Source organism: Anomalospiza imberbis, chromosome 2 (assembly GCF_031753505.1).
Source record: "Anomalospiza imberbis isolate Cuckoo-Finch-1a 21T00152 chromosome 2, ASM3175350v1, whole genome shotgun sequence".
NCBI lineage: Eukaryota > Metazoa > Chordata > Aves > Passeriformes > Viduidae > Anomalospiza > Anomalospiza imberbis.
In genome coordinates, this window is record NC_089682.1 from 20,417,854 (window position 1) to 20,441,763 (window position 23,910).

At 39.6% G+C, this 23,910-nt stretch overlaps 1 protein-coding gene across 3 annotated transcripts in view; it reads right to left on the bottom strand.

The window, feature by feature from the left end:
* SHROOM2 (shroom family member 2) overlaps window positions 1–23,910 on the bottom strand; it is a 117,998-nt gene that overhangs the window by 49,277 nt on the left and 44,811 nt on the right. For all 3 annotated transcript variants that reach the window (XM_068180094.1, XM_068180096.1, XM_068180095.1), the window contains exon 2: window positions 21,352–21,503. Coding sequence is in view for 2 of the 3 variants with exons in the window: in XM_068180096.1 (XP_068036197.1) it covers window positions 21,352–21,503 (152 nt within the window). In the remaining variant the exon portion in view is untranslated. The remainder of the gene's footprint in view (window positions 1–21,351; window positions 21,504–23,910) is intronic.

Consider the following 23,910-nt stretch of genomic DNA (forward strand, 5'->3'; position numbering starts at 1 on the left):
CTTCTCCAGACAGAGCATTCCCGGTTCTCTTAACATTTTCACATAGGAGAGGTGCTCCAATCCTCTAATCATCTTGGTGGCCTCCTTTGGACTCACTCCAACAGGTTGATCATCCTTCTGTGCTGGGGATGCCAGAGCTGGATGCAGTACTCAAGTTGGGGTCTTCATCCTAATAAAACCTGGGTTTAGACAAGAAATCCCAATTTTTCAAAAGTAAAAGGATGGACAAATCAGTGGCTTCAGTCAGAACTGAGCTGAATCTACAAAGACAGAAAAAAATCCCAAAGCAGAAGCATCTGTTCTTTTTAACTCTTACTGTTACATGTTGTCAGCCCTAAATCTTTGAGTGAAAACTGTCGTAGTGATCATTTATATTTAAGATTCTTTAAAAATAGATCTATTCCCCTTTCAGTCACATTTCTACAGAAAGCTGTAGACCATATTTCAAGGTACAAACACAAGAATTTGGGAACCAATCAGTGTAGTGATGCTGAATAGCAGCTATCAAAATAAAACTCTTCTCCTAATATTCACCACAGTGCAACTTAAAAGCTTTTCAGCAGCGCAGCAAAGCCTTTCTGTGTTGTTAAAAACTTGGTTTTTAAAATAGCCCAAGTTCACTTTTCCAAAGTTGCAGCAGGAGGTCCAAACTACTGGCGGTCATTTTAACCCTTGTCTAGAACCAGAAATTTGGCCTAATCCCAGTGTAACTGGCTACAAGACATGCCAAAGATGCAAGGCTAAGGAAATGCAGAAAGGCTGCAGCCCTGAGATAAAATGCAAACCTGCACAAGCTTAAAGGTCAAGTGCACAAATCACTGGCATTCTCAAACAAGCAGCATGCCCGAGGCACTGCACTGCGAGGTACAGCTCACAAGGTGCCCTTAGCTTGTGTCAAAGCCAAATAAACCAAACCACGCTGCTCTTGTTTGTCCTACAGAAACAGAACCAGTTACAAGCACCGCTGCCCCTTGCCAGCCACACAAATTACCTGGGAAGGGTTCAGTTTTTGCAACGGCCTCAGCAAGCCACTCACACTTTTTTTTTTACTCCGTGTAGAGAAAATGTCAAGAATTTGTAGTGACAGCACAGGTGCTCTTGTTTGTCTGCTTAAAATTCCCAAACAGCTTCAAAGTTCTCAGCTTTCTCACCTCCCCTCCCTTACAATAACAGTAGGCTAGACAAACCAATACTTCATTAACAGATTTTTTTTTAGTAAATCTGTATATGCTGGAGGAACAAAATTCTTCCCAATCCATGAGGGTTTTTTGCAATTCTCTAATCTTTTGTTCAGTAAATTAAAACACACTAGAAGACCAACATATAATGTAATTCAAAAAAAAAAGCCGCCGCAAAGGAACTGCTAAGTCATTTATTCAATGTATTAAAAACATGTTTGGATTTTGTTAAGTCTTTTGAATCCTTGGCAGGAAAAAAAAAAAAGGAGGCTGAATACCACCATGAGTCTGCAGTTACCCACAGGGGCCTCAAATAAAAAGAAATTGGCAATGTAACTGTTTCTCATTCCAGAAGCTGTTATATGTATTTGTCACTGCAGATTTGAAGAATTCATCCGACTGCCTAACATGGGAGGTCATGATTAGAACTGGATGATTTTTCTAAAATGAAGATTTTTTTTTTTTAATGAGCACTTAATTTGATATTTCTTCTTGCCCTCCCTTTAAAACAGACAAACAACATTACTTTCTATAGAATACCAAAGGAGTCATCATCCTACACAAAGATATTTGGTATTATCTATCTCAGACAACTATATTCATAGAATTCAAATCACTTCATGCTATGTTAGTCACCACTGGCAGATCTAGCTACCAGGGAAATATGGAAATGAAGTATCTAAAATTTGGCAAAAAGCTATCTCCCAGCAGCAAAACTCTATAAGGAATGTGAATGGTTTCTCGTGTCATTCTCAGTAATTAAAGAGTTATCCTAATTTAGGCTAAACCAGTTGTTATCAATTCCATAAAAAAGCTCTTGATTAAGTCCAATACAATCCTGTCTCCTGACATAAAGGTACATCTGTATCTTTGGATGCAACAGCAAACCAAGCGAGAACAAAGCATCCAAAAATTGAGGTGGAACACTTTTTCTGAACAGTCTCCTGCTTTATTTTTTCTTCATTTATTTAAAAATAAAGGAAGGAGGGTGGTATGCATGTCAGAAAGAATGTGCAAAGGAAGAAAAATTCAGAAAGCCCTCCTGAAAATTTCCATGCAGAAATTGTGTATTAAAGGATTTCCCAAATTAAAAAAAACTTCCAGAATATATTTTGAAGTAAACCTTCACTGTCACTCATATCCAATAGAGATGACATATATATATACATATATATATACATATATATATATACCCACACACATACATACTTCTCTATATAGATACATGCATAGATATATACATATATGCAAAGTGACTTTTTAGGCTTTTCTAGTTCCAAAATATCCACAATTTCTCTAACCAGGCTGATGGTTTTGTACTCCAGCCACTGCTTTTTTGGTCTTCCCAATGTACTGAGGTACTGCTAAAACCTGTCCCACTATCCAGTTATGAACTCGCCTCTATGCTGCTTTCTAGAGCAATACAGCCCCTGCAACTTCCTTCCCTTTCTCTTAAGTCTGTCCTACTGCCTTTCCCTCTGATTCAGTCTTAGATGCCCCAAGTTCCTACTGTCCTGGGGCTAGACAGCAGCAACTTAAATGCTTTTTCTAAAGTACACTCTGTGCCAGCATACAGACTGTCCATCCAGGAGAGCCTTAAACGACCTTTCAAGTAAGGACAGAAGATACAATAACTGCATTAGCCCCTCCAAAAAGCCAAAAACCAGAGCTTTTCCAGGTGAGGCAGAAACATCAGGACTTGAAATCTTAACTGTAGAGGTTTCACAACCTCACTTTATATTCTAGAGATTAAACTTAATGTCTTTTCACAGTGAGCAATAAACCCAAAACTCTTGGTAAATATCATCATGGCAAGTACTTTAGGGCCATGTCTTTTACCTTTGCAGATCTGTAGTGAGCTTTATAAAAACAACACATACCATCTCCTCCTTTCTTTCAGGGTCACTCCCTGAATAAAAAAAAACATCTGAATGGAACTCTGTTTCAGATGAAGCCAAAACCTGTCTGGATTTACATCTGGCTTGTTCATAAAAGGAATGGTTAAATCAGATGCACTGCAGGAACAGTTAATGAAATATTCAATTACGAACATATTTAGAACAATGCTGCCGATTCCCCATTAGAAACAATGTGTTATTTTCATCCAAAAAACCCCACTGGAGTAAGAAGTAGAACCAACTCAACAGGCCCACATAAAGTCTTATTGCTCATCTATTTACGAGCTTGCACTTGTTAAGTACTCTAATACTGCTTCTCAGCCTATTCACACAACACTTGGAATTCTCAAGTAATCTTCCAAATAAATAATGGTCACATCACACAGCATCCAGGACCCATTTACTCCAGCTTAGCCATAACTGAGACAAAAACGAGTGTAATACTGTAAAACACTACAGTACTTTACACATTAATAAAGAACTGAATAAACTTTTCATGTAGAAATTTTCCCTTGAGGCATCTTGCTCTCAGAAGGACAATAGAGATTTGAAAGATAAATCTCCACAAAAAAAACCCCAAACCAAACCAACAAAAAAGCCACACAAAACAAACAAACAAACAAACAACCCCCCCCCCAAAAAAACCACCCCCAAACAAACCCACAAAAACAACAACAACAAAAAAAACCTACACAAACAAAAAAATACCACCAAACAAAACCAAACTCCCCAAAAAACTCCTCTTCTGAGGAGCCCCTTCTGGATTACATATACAAGTGCATGTAAAAATTTCTACTTCTTCCACTGAATTGAGGTAGCCATGTAATTGTAAATCACTCTTTGATATATAACATAGTTTGTAAAATGGATTTTTATTGTAATAAAAAACTATTTTCAGATTAAAACAGACATCAGAGTTTTGGCACATTACAGAGCTCATAATTTGGGCAGGAAATCTCAGCTGCCCTAACATGCTGGAAGCCTAAGGGATAAAGTGGTTACAGTTGCACAATCATCCCAGTAACCTCTCCCTCCTTACCTCCCACGGCAGCTCAAATTTCAGGTGAAATTAATTGTTAGTTCCAAATTAAATCCAGTTCTTAATCTCCAACTGATGACTGCAGCCATAACAGGATTATAACACACCGCAGTACAATTTGAAACACACAACCATCTACCATTTTTCCACTGGCAAAGGGCAGATATTTTCCTGCAACTTCTTGAAGCATGAGCTACTCTTCCTATGCCTGTACTAACTCAGGCCAAATATTTCCAACATTTTGTGTAGACTCTTAATGGAAGTAGAAGGAATCTGCATGGGCAGGTATAATGTTGTCTCTGAGAGCTCCTACCACCCTGTGGGTAGGAGCCTGACCCTAAGAAATACAATCCATGCCCTCCATCCCTAGGGGGAGATGGGGACTGCAGTAAAGGCAAATGCAAGAAGCTGGATCCTCTGCTGGGGCTGGTTCTATGTCCTGCTTCATCTTCTGGCATTTCATTCTGTGAGAAACAGAGCTGTTTCCCTTGATCTGGATACACTGGGAATAAGTATAAACCCTCATTTTGAGCAGATATATGGCAGCCCTAAAACACAATCACCTGGAGCTAGAACGTTAATAATGACCAGACTACCCTCATTTCTGAGATTCCTGGAACAGCACTGATTTTGCTTGGAGAACTAGGTTTTTAGGATTATTTTACAGAAACAGAATGTGCCAAGATATGCACCCAATTTAACATCGTTAGACTTGAATGCTGGGTTCAGTCACTTCACAGCAAAATAAAAGCCGTTTTCCAAGCAAAATGGAAAACAGAATCACTTCACAGCAATAACAACACAAATCTTCAAGAGATGTTTTTCTTCCAGCCCAGCTCACACTACCCCTTCAGATCTCAATCTTTAACTGCCCTAATTATCACTAAGTGTAAGTTTTACAAGAGAGTAAATCTGGCAAAAGTAGAGTAATAAATGCCCACAGGTTGAAACATGTGCTTCGATACACAGAAATCAAATCAGAAACTATCTACATTTTCCAAGCCCAGATCAGTTACAACTGATGACAAAATACAGGAAAAAATGCTCTCATTAATATTCATAAATAGTTACTCCTGCTGCCAAAGCTTGTTTGTTAAAAAGCTGCAGGAACTATCAGCATCCCTCTAAAATGTTTAATAACTGAATTCATCCATGCATTCTTCCTGCATAAACCAAGGTATCTATGGACAATCTCAGAACAGACCACACAGATACTATGACTACATTCATATGCAAATTGTACCTACATCACTATTACTAAACTTGGAGCAGTGAATATGCCTCTTACAGTGAGTACTTAGCTACTCTGCATTATACGTGCTACATTTAGTCATCTTCAGATGGGAAACAAAACTGGCTTTTAACACTCCTTCTAGGGTGGTACAGAGCTCTGCACAAAGGTGTCTAAACAACCTCGAAGAACAGAAAAGGTATCTTCATATAGAAAAAAATCACTGAAACATACTGAATACCACATATGAGCTCCAAGTGACTAATGGGAGTCTTCTATTTTATAGCTTTACTCAAAGTTCAGTGAAGTCAGCAGAAATGCGTGATGGGTTGTATGTGCCAGTGTTCTGTTATGTATTACTTTGTGTTATTATAAACCAACAGTAACCTGCAGATGTTGATCCTATCTCTTCTGGGATCCTTCCCCACAAATACAGTGAGCAGATCCCACCTCAGCAGCTCTGTTGTGTGAGAAGGTCCATTAGCCTCACTAGATTAAGGATTTCTCTAATGGAGCTGACTGGCCTGTCTGGTCACCACTAAGAAGATAGAGACAGAAACACATCCTGAGTCCACGTTGCTCCAGCAGCCCACCTTCACAGCATGTATGTTCTTGAGAAGTGGGAAGCAGTGACTGCCTCGCAGTGACAAAAAAAAAAATTAATCATTCAACTCCCTCCCCCAAACTATGTAAAACAAGTGTATTTAAATGACTAGGCTGTTTTTTGCTCAGTACTTCATATTCCTCTACTTCCCAAGCAGAAATCCCACAACCCTTTCTTCAGATTCATCATGAAGAACAAACTGTTTTGGTCTCACATTTATCAACATACTCATTTCCTCTTGCACTGTTCCCTAAAAATCCCCTTCCACCCTCGTGTAAGCTCTGCACATGCTGGCAAACAACTCACAGCCTGGGAAACTTTTTCCACTGAATTTTCTTTCCACACCACTAAAAGGCTTAAAAACTCTCAGGCCTTGAGACGTTGAGTTCTACCAAGAGCGACTCTGCCACTCCATTTGTCTCCGTCCCATACTGGGATGAAGAGGCCACCCAAGAAAACTGGCTGCAGACCTCTTAGAAAGTAGCAATGCAAACTGCTCCAGCGCCTGGCCCAGCTGGGAGATGAGTGGTTTTGCTCAGCAAGACAAAGCACACTGAAGCCATGTCTGCCTGAGAAATGGGAGGCAAATTTGAAAGCAAACAACAAAATACTCTTTTCAAAGTCACCTCCCCTCTTCTACACCTGGGACTCCACTTCAACAATCCTATAATGAAATTTTAATCAGATGCATTTGAGACAACAATGCATAGCTTTTTTATCCCCCTCATCCAACAAGTTACAAAATACACAAAAAAGCCAAGAGAAAGGCACCCTGAGCACTGGCTTATCCCAACACTGGAAAGAAGGGCTGAGGAGCTGCTGGAGCTCATGAGTGTCCCACGTCCTGTCCAGCCTGGCAGGAGCCTCCTGAGCCCTGGCACAGCTTTAGGTACCTACCCAAGCTCCGTGCTGGGCGGTGCCTCCTCCCTCCGGGCCGCGGCAGAGCTCCCGGCTGGCGGAGCAGCCTCCCGGCCATGGAGCGGGACCGGCCCAAGAGCGAAGCGCTGGCGCCGAGGCGGCACCGGGGGGTGTTGGTGGCAGCCTCCCGGGCTCTGTCCCCGGCAGACACGGACGATGCCGGCGGAGCAGAGCATGGGACTCGTCAGCCCTCCGCCACCGGCTGTCCTGTGCTAATCTGCGGCCGCCAGCTTAGGGATATAATTAGACTCACAAAGGAGCCTTGTCAGCGCTCCCCGCTAAGCGGCCGCAGCACTTCAGATTAGTCAGACCCGCGACTCTGCCGCTGAACGCCGCTGCGGAGCTCGGCGGGGAAAAGCTGAGCAAAGCCCAAAAAATGAAACCAGAGGACTCCTCCTGACGGAGGAGTTAGGAGGGGGATTTTTAGTTTTCATCTGAAGTGGTGTTTGACATGTCGCATGTAAAATGCACTGACATTATGCTGCTGAAACTGTTCGTTTGATCTGTTCTATCCTATCCTTTTCCAATATTCTAAACAAATACATCGGCAGGTAAATAGATGGGTCTGGGCCACTGCATTGTAAAGAAGTTAATGTCCCCCATGAGATGAAAAAGCTAAAAGAAAATTTCTTAAGAGCTGATGAATCATCAGTGGTAGTGCAGAGTTACAGATGTTTTTGCTACACATTAAAAATAACCAGACAGTCTTCTCAGGGAGCAGCACTTTCCCTAAAAGAGAGGCATCCTGTTACATCCCTAGAAATAAACCACCTCAGTATGCAGGCACTGGAAATCATCACCTACAGAAAGAAGTAGCAGGTACATCCATCCCCCAGGGAGAATGATGTTACAAATTCTGAGGAGTTCTCTCAAAGGATGATTTATTTTTAAAGTCTTCTGAAAAAATAAGCTTTACTCCATGGTCACACAACTAATCCCCTTCTGCTAGCCAGATTTGCACATGTAAGCTTGCTTGATGGCTGCTGACCATCATTATACCTGAGGATATAAAGGATACAGTAACAGAGTTTCTTGGGGGGAAAATGAAGAAGATTAATTACACTGTATCATTAAGGATTGGCACAGCAGAAAAAAGATAAACTTTCTTCTTACAGACTGGCCTATGTGCCACAATCATGTTTTCCTTAGGTTCACTGACCCATCACACTCAACAGCAGCTATACATTTTTTTGGTTCTGTTCCATAACAGAGCAGACTGATTGTACCACAGCATCCTTACCAACAGACTGACCCCCATCCTGCATGTGTAAAATGAACAGCTTCTCACAGGTCAAAGCAGGATGCATTTATAGTTGTAAATGAAAAGCTGGAAGTTCTATGGATTCACAGAAATACTCAAACTTCTACTACTCAAACAGGAAGGAGGTTGGCTAAAGGGCAAAAAGTGGTTTCATTTTATGCAAGCATACATATTTGGATTTTAGTAAGAAATACAGTTAAGACAGCATATGACAGAATTAAAAATTACAAAGAAGTCCAATAGCTCAACTGTGTGAACCTGCTGGAAAGTTAGATGGCATCTGCTAAAACTTTCTCAGCCAGATTGATATATTCTATTAAAAAACAACTGCAATTCATATAAAGGTGAGAGTATAGATTACTCACAGATGATAAACCTAATGTAATGAGGTTTTTTTGGAAATAGCCTTTAATAAAGGTAATTTAAACCTAGCATGACGTCTTGCTTATTAAGATTAACACACATGCCTGTGTGTGCATGTGCATACTCAGTCCACAGAAAGGCAGACTCTGACTTAATGGCTGCCTTTTCCAACAATGTTTCAGAAAGAGTCTAACAACCATGGAGTTATTGCTGTGTTAATGTGGATGCAGACCTGAAAAATATTATTCTTGCTGACTTATTTGGAAAAACAGAGAAGTAAAATTCAAGTGGGAGAAAATAACTTTTTTTCCTGAATTTCCAGAAGCCAGTCCATCCTCTCTCTACATAACAGAAGAATAAATTACACAGGGTAGATACTACTGAAACTGCTGTCTAAAAAAAACAATGAGAATTACATTGATACAGTGGTAAGAGATGAGGAAAACTAAGTATTTCCTTAATTTTAAAGAAAAAAAAAACCTGAGCCTCAAAATACAGTTGACTAATAGGATTTTAATTTGCTTTAAAAAGCCTCTTTTCATTCTTAATCTGCTATCAGATACTGCTAAGTTGTCCTGCTAGACTGCAGCCAAAACAGCATACAAGCTCGTCTTACCTTCACTTCAAAGACTGCTGGGCACAGCAGTACATTTGCTGTGAAACACCTATAAACAGTCACATAATTGCTATGAAAGCTTTCCCAGAAGACTAGTTGAAATTTCAAAAATATCCCTGAAAGAGTGCTTATGTGACATATAGGATCCAAAGATGAATGAAGGTGGGTGATCAGACAAATGCCATGCACAAGAGTTCAGCCTACAGAAGAAGAGAGACTTTTCAGCTAAGGGCCACAATCCCTCTCATTCAAAGCCTTATCTCAAGTGTAAACCTGCCTAAGAGAGTACAAATAAGTAAACAACCTGGAATCATTACTCCAGTTGCTGCTGGGTTACAGCATGCAAGGAAAAGGAGCCTACAGCCAACATCGCACACAGGGTATTCATAATGCAGACATGCTTATAAAGCTATGATACTGGATGCACAATCCCAATAGTATCGAGTCTATGTAGTAGCAAACAACTCCTCATTAGTAACTGTTCTTGAAAGAGGAAACTCTGTCCCTAGTTCAAAGGAGACTCCTGCACATCACAATCTAAGCTTCCAGGTTTTGCCTTCTTACTGAAAATTAAAACATCGGCTAAAACCTTTGTATTAAAAAACAGAATAGGTCAAGAGTTAACCCCCCCACTTTCTTCTCCTTTCCCAGCCCCAAAATGAGAAAACACAGATTCAGGGTGAAAAGTTTCCAAGCTTTCACTAAGAATACACATACCAGTTTCACTTGAAAAGTTTCCCAAATAATTTTTTTTATTCCTTTTAATAGCCAAAGTTGTAGGAAGTAACTTGCTCATCACCAAGAGCAGCACTACAGGAACAGCAGCATCTGCAATCAAGCCAGTTAATGAAGGTGCCCATCCCTGTCTCTCCTCCACCTGACTGGCTCCCAAGGCAGATTTCATTCCCCTCCAAGCCTCCCCCATCTGTCCACCATCCAAAGGCATATGGCTTTTCACCAAAAATATACTAAAAAAAGAGGTTAAAAACCTGAAGGCTCAATATGCTTGTCCCTTTGAGATCTTCTAGGAAATATGCTTGGGATACTTTTGCCTAGACTGACCTTCCTGCATTATTAAAATATATATTACCACATTTAATTTAGGAACATGCAAAACCACCACAGTATGCTTATTCAACACAGACTGTTGTGTCCCAAGGCAAAAATTTCTAAATATACATGTTTTTGAAATCCCTTAAGTCATTTAAATGAAAGTAACAGCCACAAGAGAGCGCTACCAGCAAAGGATTCAGTCACAGGGAGAAATCAGATTTTAAGCTATTCAGTGTAATAAAAAAATAAAGACTGTGGTTAGGCAGTCTTATTTGCACATCTAAAATGTGACCTCAGAAATTAAATTGCTATAGCTGTGATCTTCAGAAGTCAGGAAATATTCTGGCTGTCTCCAGTTTTGAAGGTGGAATTTGAGATAGAGCAATGACTCTTTGCTTCAAAGGGAGATTAGTCAGCAGTTTCTGTATTTTTTGCACCTTTAAAATGACCCACTCCAACACCTGAAATTAACAGCTTTTCTAATATTACCAGGTTTTTTTCTGAATGTTTGCAGCTGACTAAAACTCAATGCAATGAGTTAAAACAACAAAACTGAGGCCTTGTTGTTGTTTATGATCTCTATGTACTGAGTATCTGAATAACCTGTACTCCCTTCTTATCTTTTCAAGAAAAGTGCCAACAAATTATAACAACAAAATCGATCTATTTTTCTGGAAGCAGCAAATAGAACTGCAGCACTTTTGTCTATGCAAAACAGGAGTTCCTGTTTTTGCAATTTCAGTTTCTAGTATCTTATCATAAAAGGAAACGACTTCCAAAGAGTATCCCCAAAAAAAGAAGTGACCTAGAACTTAAAAACAATAAAATAAAAATATAAACACATGCTTAACTTATGGACTTCAAGGGGGAAGGAGAGGCTCTAAAAGAGAAAGCAGTAATGAAAGCAACCTATTAATATTCAGATATTCTTACAATGGCAAATTGAACGAGTATTTTGACAGACAAGTTATTGACAGAATTCTATTATATGAGTATCTGCAGAAATCCTTAAAATTTCAGCAAAGCAGCATATTCTACCTTAAATGCCATTCTCACATGCCAAAATTCACACAAGCATCTACATAATCCCCTTTTGCCTTGCTGTCAACCATGGCAAGACCTATAGGGGCTGTAGCACTGCTCTTTGTTTTCTCCTCCCATGTATCAGGTAACCAGCTGGTCTGACCTCCCATTTGACAGTCATCCTGCACCTGAAAAATGGAGCAAACAGCAACACCACACTACAGCCAACAGAGCCTCTTTTAATGGAAGCCATGCTGGAAGGAATATGACTTTGTCATAGCACAGCAGCTCCTTTCTTATCCCATGCTCTAATAAATTGCATTTTACACAAAAAGAAACTAAGGATACCTGCAAAATGCTCTGCTTCTGTGAAAATAAATAAATGCAAATAAATTATCAACCCTAGTGCCCTCAAAGACTTCAGTCATTAACTTGAAGAAATCAGGATTTCACCCTCACAGTTTGCTCAGGTTTTCCTTGTTCCTCAGCCCAACTGTACAGGCTTGAGCAGGATGGAACAGCAATTTCATTTATAAATAAGATATGCACTGTCAACAAAGAGGTATTAATTTGTATGAGGTATAACATCATAAATCTTCCTGCCTTCTGAATTCACAATAGCCTACCATGATAAAGCTCTCATATTCTGGAACTGTTTTTCCTTGCTCTGCCTTGGGGAACTAGAGAGACACATGTGGATGTCTGAGATAAAAGTACTGCTCTTGGGATTTATGGTATATTATATAAGCTACATAAATATTTTTCCCTCATCCTTATTTTTTGCACATTCTACTACCTTTTGATGGCTAGATAGCATTAAGCTTCTGATGTCACCTTCTTACCTCAGTTTTTACCATGATTTATCAGAATTCCTCAGAAGGATAATAAAACATTTTTAATGAGTATTTATCACTGGGAAACATCTCAAGTGCTTCACACATTAAATAAATTGGTTCTGGAAGGATTTATTTTCAAGTATCTTGGAAATTATCATGCCATGTAAAGTGCTAAAGAAATTAACCTCTAAGGTAAATACAAAAGAAGTGTTATTCACCAGTAACACTGAAGAAAAACACAGCCTCTGACAGCGCCAATGCTAACAGCAGCAGCAGGAGTCAAAACGAGGGATTTTAGGTTGTCTTACCATGGCTGAGGTGAAGGAGCAGGAAGCAGGGCAGCCTTCAGACACATTCCCCCCTGCCATCTTTGCTCAGGATGGGCAGAGTGAATGCCAGAGCAGCACATGGCTGCCTGTGCCAGCCTGAAATGCAATCTTCAGCAAGAAAGAACTTGCCACATCCTGGGGGCACATAGGCACAGAAAACCTGGTGCTGCCTGTGGCCAGAAACAACAAGTGTGTTTTGCCTCCCAGCCACTCACCACAATAAGCCTACCCTTCAATAGCCATCCCAAATGACTTGAGGTTCCTCAAAACCACATTCCAAATACTGGTCTTTCTACACAGGTGTGGTGTTTTCCCACACCGATTTCAGCTGTAATTTACCTCACCACGTCCAAGGTGACCCAAAAACAGGAATAGGGAAAGGGAATTCCTCTTGTCCCAGGGCATTTCAGGAGACAGCCCAGCCCTACTTTGTCTCCATCCTGGCTAAAATACTATAGTCACATGATGCAAATTAGCAAGTCTCCACAAAGAACTGTGCCACCAGCTGGTTCAGGTTTTACCTGAGGAAGCTATTTTGCTCTGACATGACCTATGCCAAACCAGTTACCATCCCCCAGAGTGCTTTCTTCCCCATCAAATGCCAGCCCTGGTTCAGCTGCCCACCTGGTGCCCAGGCTGCTCCATGAGCCAGATCAAAGAACTGAATCTGGTTTAGACTGCAAACCATCAAAAATTTCCCCAAACTTGAGCTTTTGTCATTCTGTCCTTTCTCTGCACTCAGCGTGAAGCTGGACTAAAAGCACAAGGGATGTATAACTCAGCAGTGTGGTAGCTGTGACTCTGTGCCACACTTTGTTTTGCCAGGTGATCCAATATTATGCAGATGCAGTAGAATCGACCATAAAATACCTTGGGTTTCTTGTGCAACAGACAAGATGCAAATTTCTTCAGTTATTCAGTTACTAAATCTGCAACACACTTGCATTCCTGCCCTGCTTTGAAGTGGTCCCATTTCTGAAGTTAAGGGTTGGATTCAGAAATTATTTTAAAACTTCTTTATAATCTTTTCAAACTGGAAGGTGTTACATGTAGTTATTTGAGCAAGTAGAGCATAAACTCCCTACACTCAATATGGTAGATACTTGATGCTGAAACATTAAGTATCAAACTCTCTACACTCAATATGGTAGATACTTGATGCTGAAGTGCCAAGTTGTCCAACTTGTCAATCACTTAACCCTCAGGATAGGAAATATGTAACCTAAAATAAAATTTCCACAAGGAGAAAACTGCAACACACTGAAATAGGAGTATTATTTCTTCTCTCTTGAAATTGGACATGTGCATCTCAACATCCTTGACTAGTGTTAAAAACCCAACACTCTTCAGTGCTTAAAAGCAGTCCCAAACAATTATTTCAAAACATATAGAACATACATACACAGAAGCATGCCTTCAACATGCAAAGATCATCTCTGACATAAAAAGATTATTCATTTGGTCTTTAATGGATCAGTTTATAATTCTGTTTCAGTCAGGAGTCTGAAGATATCTACAGTACTATTGAACACATTAAAAAAAATATCTGTTTGTGCATGCAAAAGTATTATGTGAAACGAGTAAGTCCAGATCCCCAAAGTTTAGTTTCCTCTCTCTCATCCAAGGGGCTACATATTAGAGTTTCCTACACCTACACTGAAATTCACAAGTGGAAGGCAGTTTTCAGAATAACTCCAATTTATCACCTTGTAAAAAACTATGGTTAGATCCTGTAAGCACTTGTATACTTTTTTTATCTTCAGTCATGTGAGTGCTCTTACTAAAGTGGATGAGACTACTCATGCTCAAAATTAACCACTCTGACAAGTGCATGCATGATTGAAGGACCCACTACTAAAATCCAGTCATGACTCACAGGTTGTTACCGTTTGATGGATATCCCATTCCACAAAAAAGCCATATTGCCCAATTTTGGTAATTACTTAAAAACACTGAATAGCATTGCCACAAGTAACCTTTTGAATAAGCATATTCAAATTACAGAATATATCTTTTACCTACAAGGAAATGTCTGTGCCCTTCCTAGTAGCCTAAACATTGTCCTAACAGAGTTGCCTTGGTAAAATATAGTGACATCTGTTGTCATTTTGGCTGTTATTTAAGCTTTACGGTGCAGATTTTTTAGATTTGCAAAGAAATAAATTATGGAAGTTGCCACAAAATAAAAACATGTCAGTCATGACATAAGTATTTGAAAGAACCCTGACAGCTGTATAAGTCAAACATCCAGAATCACAAGACAACAACTTGCTCTTTGAAACCAGGAACACTACACCATGAACTGGAGAACTAAAGCTTACTACCACCTCAAGCATCGGTCAGTGTGTCATTAATAGCATGATATTAATGCAGCTAAGAAGCAGGTGAGGTGGGCAGAAAATTGGAAAACAAAAGCGCTTTTTAGATGTAGAACACCACCAAAAAGGCAGTTGGCATGGGAAACATCCTGGGTAGTATTGCTAGGGTTACAGCAAAGGGAATGTGGATTCACACTGTTAATGTGTAGGGTTAAGTGACTGTGATGCAACCAGGAAAAATGGTCCTCATCAGGGCTTTTCTAAGGTATAATTTGCTGAAAATACAAGATGGAAGCGTGAGTTCCTCCTTTTGTCATGTCCATTCACCTTCCATCAGTTTTGCAGGATCACACAGCTGAAGGATGAGGAGTACAGTGGAAGCCCAGCCAGCCTTGTGTTTGCCCATGAAGAATTTGGAAGGCAAACCTGGGCAGGAGGGTCTTGGTGTCCACATGGGCTGGCCTACTCTGTGTGCCCGCTCTGAGCATGTGTGTACAGGGTGATTTATTTGGCAGATACTCCATTAAACATTCCTTCATAGAAAGATCCTGCTGGGATTATCAGGCACTCCTTAAAGCATAGGACACCCACCCCAAGGTTCTCCTGAGCTGGGCCAGGAGGTGCTGTGCAGTTTGCATGATGCACCATGATTGTGCCTATCTGCTTCCTGCCACCCCACTGTGAGACATGGTAGCTCATTGGGGTCATAGCATGACCCTAGCCTGGCCATGTGATGTCACATATCCTGAAATATGTGGCTTACTCCCCACTCCATCACCAGACCTGGCTGGGAGCAGTGTATGTGTCCATACCTATTACACATTTACACCTGCCCATCCTGCTGAGAGCAAAAGAGGGGACCCACAGCAATATACTAATCCACTTCTCAAGTGAATTTGCGAAGTGGAGTTTAAAAGTGCCCAGCTCTTCCACCAACTGTAGTCCCACAGACATGTTCATGCCTTGCACTTGAAAGCTGTGTGCATCTGTTACAAATACCCACTCCCAAAGATCTGCAGCAGCACATCCTGTTACACAGCTGTCAGTTCCAAGAAACAAAGGTGGCAAGGGGCTACCACACCTGCCCACTTCTTACAGCAGTGGTACATATAAGCAGATACAGCCCTGGAAAGCCCTATTATAGTTTCTTATATGTTTCCAAAGTCTGGTTGAAAATACAGGAATTAAAAAAAAAAAAAAAAAAACCAAAAACCATTCTTGGTCAGTTAAGGCCAAGGTCAGTCTTTAAAAAGGAAGAATTATGGCTACTGGGCAACAAGAGATAAACCATTGCTATTTGTTTTGCCATAACAAACCCTGGTTCCAGAAGAAATGAAATCTAATTGAAAGACAAATTAGATTCCACTTGTAATCAACAGTGGTTCTCCACAAGTGCAATGCTTAACCATAACCATGGACAAAATAGTGTACTAAATGTTTAAAAGTACAAAAACACATGTAATTTTGCAGATTGTATCCTATACCATTTCGGTATCTATGAAACTAGAGGTATCAAGGCCAAACACAGGTAAGAGACAGAATTCATAGTCCTCCATCTGTATCTCATAACTATACAGAAAAAAAAAATCCCTCAACTTTCCAAATCATCTCACAAACTGATATCCTTAAGTTTCACAGAGTATTTCTGCAGCCACAAGGAGCCATGAAGTACAGTGTTAGCTACTCCACAGGTCATAAATAGGTAAGACAACATCTCCTTGCTAAGTTACACAAAATCCATTACAGAAGAGTCACTGGTGGTGTTCAGGAAGTTTCTGCTCAGACTAACAAATTTCACTGATCTCCCATCTGAACCTTGTAAATGACTGTCAAGACTTTTATTCACAGATTTCTGCTCAGGTCTCAGGTGTCTGAAACAGTACTGTACAATCTTGGAGCCCTCAAGACATTCATTAAAAAATCCTTCTTCTGTGCTTTAATTAAGAGTTGACTGTCTTCATAAAGTGCCATGCAAATAAAGATAACTCTAACTTTCCATGTCTAGGTGTTTATAGCACAAGTATCTTGAAAGTCATTTCCCTTGGTAGGATTTTGCACAGTAATGTCAGCATTCATACTACACTTCCAATGACAAGTGTTTGCTCCCACTCTCTTTCCCTCTCCTTTAACAAGGGACTTCCTCAGCATTGCAAAGAGAGCTTGCACTTCAACAACATGAAGGCACAACACTGAAACGCTACAGTAAAGAAAAAAACCCAACAAGTCTTCATATGTACACAATGTGGCCAAATTCCAGAACTTTAGAGCTTGTTCTCAGGCACTGGCAGAGCTGCAGTACCTGCAGAGCAGGCCAACTTAAATTCCAGCTTCTCATCACTAGCAGACCCTGTGGAAAAAAGGCTGCTCCCTCCCTCACCCATCCAATTTGACTGCTGCTAAGAGAGGACTCAAGCATCCAAGAGGACAACCCATGTAACTTCTTAGGGTGACTCCCAGAGGTGAAAAATCTCACCCTGTCTTTAATAAATAACACATAAAAGCCTCATCTGTGTGCTAATTTTTAAAGTTTAATGTGTCTCATGAATGCATAGTGAAAAATTACTCTTAGTATGGATTTGTAATATATTCTTATGTCTAGCAAGAGTGAAGATGGTATGTAATGAAAGGTATTTAAGTTAGAAATATATGCAAAATAATGTACATAGATTATGGCAATCACCTCAACATCAACATTCGGTATCAACACTCAGACCAATTTCATTTTTATGCAGATATACACATAATTCTCATGTAATTCCTATAAGAAATGTCCTAAACACAGTCTGCTTGCCATTTTCCTAGGAAAGGAAGCTACCCAAGAAATTACTCAGTACTACATTGAAGAACTAGCACACAATTAAGATCTATTGTTTCTACAAATTCCCTTGAGAAAATAACATGAAGCCTCCTGAGTCCTCTTTTAATCCAGGACCAAAAGTACACTGCACTTGTTCTACCATCAATATATGTATGCCACCTAAATGTCACATTTATTGTTGAGCCAGTTGCACAGTTCTGATTTGCTTTAGACCACAACTATGCAATGTTTCTAGAAAATACAGCAAAGTATATATGCTGATAGCCAACACATTTATGCTGAGTATTTGGCACTTCAGACAGTTTTATAAGAAACCAGTGCTATTTTCCTTAAATGAGTCAAGAATCATATTCTTTAAAAATAGTAGGCAAATATAATTTTTTTTGGAAGCCAGCTACCACTGCAGAAAACATGAGACCCTTAAGAAACCTTTGTCATAGACACAAAGTAATTGTTGTGAATGAAACACATTACTCTTGCTAAAACATTTTCCCTTGGTCTTCCCTCTAAGTATATTAGACTTCTAAACAGACAATAGCATGTCCTACTGTTTCCTACAAACAGTTAGATCAACATAGGATCAGGCTGTAGCTCTACTGCTTTGAGAAGAAATTTCACAGGGATACACTTCTCGGCAGTGACAAATAAAATGTGATTTTCCTCAATTAACTATACTCACATCACAGCAAGGAAAGTTCTCTACTATCCAGAATAATTTTGTTAAGAAGTAATTTTTTCATAACATAATATTTTAATTTTTATAAGTTTGCTTTTCACTTCTGGATCAGTATACAAATACGTAAGACAAATGACCCCAAAGAAAAAATGCTTTCCACATAAAATCTAGATCTTGGCTATGCACATTAACTCTCACAGATAGCAAGAACAACACGATTAAAACAAAGATTCCCTTAAGCTTCAGGATTAAGTTGAACTTCAAACCTTCCGTCTATTTTGTGCTTCACATTATCACACTCACACCCATAGAGAATAAAATGTTAAACCAATGCTACAGAGAGCCATCACAGTGCTAGACAAAGGACACAGAGCAAGCAGACAAAAAGATGCTACGAAGACTTGCAGATCAATACTTCATCTTCTATTTCTACAATGAAAGGAAATTGTAGGACTATTCCCAATGTCCCCAGGGAATAGTAAGTGTGGATCTAAAAACGTAACAGTAAATGTGATCTAAAAATGTTAAAACAGCCATTTGAAGATTGCTGCAATTGCTTAAAATGCAGACTACCTCTGAAAAGTGGTGGTCCTACCCAGCTGAAAACCTACTTACTCAAGTAATTTTGTAGTCAGATCAGTTCCCCAATCCAATTCAATCCAGACCTGCAGGAGTGATCACACAAAGACTAAACAACTGGTTTACTTAAAGACATGGCTGTTTAAAGTACTCATAAAAATTCAGCCTAAGATTTAGGGCAAGCAAAACAAAAATAATACTTGTTGTTCAAACCATAACTTCTGAAAGAAAGCATGCAACAAGACTTTTACAAAAACCTGCATAATTTCAACTTCCAACAGGAAAAGTTATTTCAGCACAGTGACAAAAGTGCATGAGAACAAGCTGGCCAAGAATAAATGAGACTGGAAGTTAAAAGGATTCTGACCGTCAAAGGACTGATGTCCTAAGGCAACTTTCCAAAAGAAGGAGCAAAGTTGAAAAACCAAGACAAAAGCCCCAGCTAGTTTCATTCAGTAAGTTTTTATGAAATTTTATCTAATATTATGCAGGCTTGTCAATGACCCAAAGGGCTATTGCCTCATTTGGAAGCTATGGAAGTTCTTAATGAAATTCAGACAATAATGTTTTCTCTAACAACAGCCACTGTTTCAGCCTCTTGGCTAGACCAGCTAGCTTGTTTTTGACCATTGCACACATACTAAGGAAGGAAAAAGGGGAGGGATGATAAAGGACTGATGAAAATCCATCCGTTTTGCACTGAAGTGCTCAAGCGTACACCAATGGGACTCTGCTGCCTGCAGAGAATGGCCACAAATCCCCAGCAGCAAATCAGCACTTGATGAGCTGTAGCAAAGGTCTCCAAAATCACATGCATGAAGTGAATCATAGGATCATCAGTGTTGAAAGAGCCAGTCCAACGGTCCATGCAGCACTACCATGGTAACCCCTAACCCACTAAAACCTAACACCCAGCACCAGATCCAGGTGCCTGCAACACCAGGGAGTGACTCCACCACCTCTCTGGGCAACCTATTCCAATACATAACCACCCTATCAGTGAATTTTTTTTTCTACTATCTAATCTGATTTTCCCATCTTAAGGCCATTTCCTCTTGTCCTCTCACTGCTGTCACAGTAGAAGAAAATGGCCCTCACCTCACTGCAACCTCCTTTCAGATGGGAGTAGAGAGCCATGTGGTATGAGTAACAAGAATGACACAGCTGTGCTTCTCATGAGGGTATTTCTGCACCAAACCTGCTGCCATTTCCAAAGATAGGTCACAATTCACAGATTCTAAGCAAATTACTGTCATAAAATTGAAAAGCACCAAGAGAATCTTTCTACTTGGTCTAAAGCTTTTCTTGGTAATTAAGACTTGCTGTCTTGGCAGATTCTTCAGTGTCTATAAAACTTCTCAACCCTGAAGTTCTCCCTTTCTCTGACAGGAATAACTTATGTAACCTCTGCCAACAAGTGCTTTTACTGGAATAGGCAGTGCAAGTTGGAACTGCTGAACAACAACATGATTTATAGTAGTTGTGAATATATTTTATTTTGCATTTATTAGCTCCAATGCTACAAAAATTTGGTGAGAGCTTCTGGAAATAGCTATTGTTGAGGATATAAACTATCAGCTGTGAAAGAGCTCCAGGTTCCCATAATTCCTTCTATCAAAATACTTCCTAAAACCAAAGGTGAAAAGCACACTTTTGTACGTCTCTTACCTATCAGTGCTATTTCACAAAAGACTGTCCTCATTTGAGACAGCCTTAAACAGTAATTTATGGACTGGATGATCATACCTGTCAAGTTCAAGTTCCTAGCATTTTCAGTGTTGCATCAAGATTCCTTTTTGATTCCAACAAATTCTCACACGAAAGACTGGCTAGTATAATTTGAAAAAAGTAATTAACTAGAAAGTTCTGATACACCAGAGTAGGAAATTACCAACAAAGATAATTCAGATTTCTTGGAAGGAATTTTTTCAACAATTACAAGATTTAGCCTACTTTAATATTGGTTCACTTCTGTCAAAAATAATTATAAAAATTATTTTAAACTCAAGTTAGTAAAAGTCGTGTGAACTTAAAAGTGACAAGTTAAAATGTCAAAAAGTTTTCATACCATAAATGAGTTCTGTTTTGATAAATCGCTTCACTTTTTCCCTTCACTAATAACCAACTGAAAGTACTCTTTATGCAAACCACTTATGAAATGCTTGAGACCTCAAATACTTTCAGAGTGGGCAAATGCTTTTCCAAAAGCTTCCCATGTAACCCGCTCCTCACAGTACAACTGGCCCGCATGGCAGATGCACTAAAGAGTATTGCCAGTGTCTGCACACCAAAGGCAGGGAAGCAGGGCTGACAGCCCTGCAGTGCTTTGGGCACTGCACCTCAGGAGGACAGAGGCAGCGTCCTGACTCATCACATCACAACAGCACTCACAGAATATATGCCTTGGGTTTTGCTCTGATCAATAGGCTGCCACTCTCCACATCTCCTTCCATAAAGGGTCTGTGTTTAAGGACGAGTTGAACACCACATAATACGCACATTAATAACACTGAATGAAAGTCATTAACTTGCCAAATCTTGGCAAATTTAGTTGCTCAGTAGCTCATGGGCTGAAAGGCATTTGGTGCTCCAGCTAATGACACAAGCTTACCTTTTCACTACGAGCTTCAGCGTCTTGTGTGAGCCTTTCACCAGACAGATTGCTTCTTGTCGGAAGCCAGACAGGCCCACATCATTGATGCCAACAATTTCATCCCCAGCCAGTAACTTGTCCACAGCTGCAGCTTTGCTCCCATCTTCTATCTGGGGGGGAAAAAAAAGTGTGTAATAAATGGTAGAATTATATAGGTTGCATAGTGCCACCTTTAAAATAAACTAATAAGCTTTCAATACTGGCTTTAACAAAAATTAACACAATAATTAAGTGCTTAACATAATTAAGAAGGCACATTAAAAATCACTATAAAGAAATAGTAATTATACAGAGACATTTAGAATAGGAAAAAAATAAAAGAGAGGAAATCTCCTGAGAAAGCTAGAAAGCTTGAGGGAAATTTGGGAATTTAAGGAAGAACTTCTTTGCTGTGCACGCACTAGAACAGGTTGCCCAGAGAGGTTGTGGAGTCTCCCTTAACTGGAGATTTCAAGAACTGTCTGGATGCAAATCTGTGCTCTTGGATAACCCTGCTTGACCAGGGAGTTTGGACCAGGGAGTTTGATCCACTGTGGTCCCTTCCAACTTGTTCCATTCCGTGATTCTGTGAAAAGCATCTGCCATCTTGACCTCTGCTCAATATCGCACGTGTAATCACGTGCAAATAGAGCTTTGGCAGGCATCTACAAATCTGGTTCTCTAGAGGAGGCAGCCAATAATATTAACCATTTTGTCAATAACAACACACAGCCAACTCCAAAGAACTGGCATGCAATGAAATCCCAAAATACTGCTTAACAGCTGGTCCAGAAAACTAATGTTTCTGGACCATCAGGAACATAACATTTAGGAAAATACCTGAAAATTTACCATTCATACAGCTAATTAACAGCCCTGGCTTCAAAACACAGTGATACTAAGGGAAATTCACTGGAAGATTATTTTGCTGCCACAGGCATCTCTTGAATGTATTAAAATTTTATACAACTGTTCATAACATGTGGCAAAAACACAAGATAAATTAAAGATTCAGGCTTTTTTAATTCCCACCCCTACTAAGTTAAAAAATTAAAAGTTACCCATTTTCAAAATTTAAAACAAATCTCACAAGCTTGATCAGACAGATTAACAAATACCAACAGTTTGAACTGATTTCAAACAATGATTACAAGGATGTTATGAGGTTATGCAAGGAGAAAATTAGAAGGCCCAAAGCCCAGCTAGAACTTAATCTGGATACTGCTGTAAAAGACAATAAAAATATTTTCATTAATACATAAGTAAGCATTGAAGGGCTAAGGAAAATCTTTATCCTTCACTGGATGTGTGGGGACCATCCCTCTAAAAGATGGAGCACTTTGGTACATGGTTTAGTGGTGGACTGGGCAGTACTAGATCAACAGTTGGATTCTATGATCCTAAAGCTATTTTCCAAATGAAACAAGTCTATGATTCTAAGTATAGCTGTAGGTATTGAACACTTTGCAATTCAATCCCTTGGCTTTCTAGTTTCTTCCTATCTCCTTTGCTTTCAACACAGCCTCTGGCTTCTAAGTTGCTTGGTTTCATGATCTATGTATTTTATTGCTCCCTCACTTGCTCATAATCCATATCACATACCTTCCCATACATTTGACACTTTATCTCCAAAGACTTTCATTTATGTCTTCATTATATTTTACATTGACTACAGTATCTCTGAGTCCCACATTATTAAATGCCAGCAAATTTACAAAGAGTAATTCCTTGTAATCACCCCAACTGCAGACAGCTTCATAAAGAACTGCCATCTTCTGAGTCCCCAAAGTCAGTCAGCAACGAGATAAATCCAGAGGAAAGTAACTTCATGAATTCTGAAGCTCCCAGTACAGGTTTTAGAAAGAGTCCAGGAACAAAAATATAAATTAAATAACCTAATAAAAAAGCAATATCTCTTGATGAAAGTACTTTAGGATGATCTCATAGAGCACTCAATCTCATTGCAGGCTCTCTTTGTGTAAGCTCTCTTTATGCAAGTTCATGATAGATGTTCTTAAAAATCTTCAGGCCTGTAAACCTAAACCAAAAGAACACTACGAAAAATGCTTAGTCTTATATCCCATTCTAAAACACTCATTATTAATAGTAATCAATCAACTTTATTTACAGAACTTCTTATCTTTAAAAAAACCCAGATAATTAAAGACAGCAAGTTTCTACATCGCCATACATCTCCTTTTCAAGTTATGACCCGTCCTCCAACCTGCTCACATATCCACCGAGCACCAAGAACTTACAAGAATACCAAATTATCACAGCAAATATTCATTTAGGTTGGAAACAAGGGAATAGCAGTGGAAATTGCTTAGATGTAAGTAAAGATTTCAGTTCAGAGACATCAAGTGTAGAGCATCTGCTGTATAAGGGACACTGAAATCAGGCAGAGCAGAACAAGAGAACAGGCAGCCTGGGACACATATCTGAAGCCCAAGTAGGTTAGAAAAGTGACACAAAAAACATTAAGGAAGTGTCAGAGCTAAATCACTAGAATTGCTGCAGAAAGGTCAAGGCGGAGGG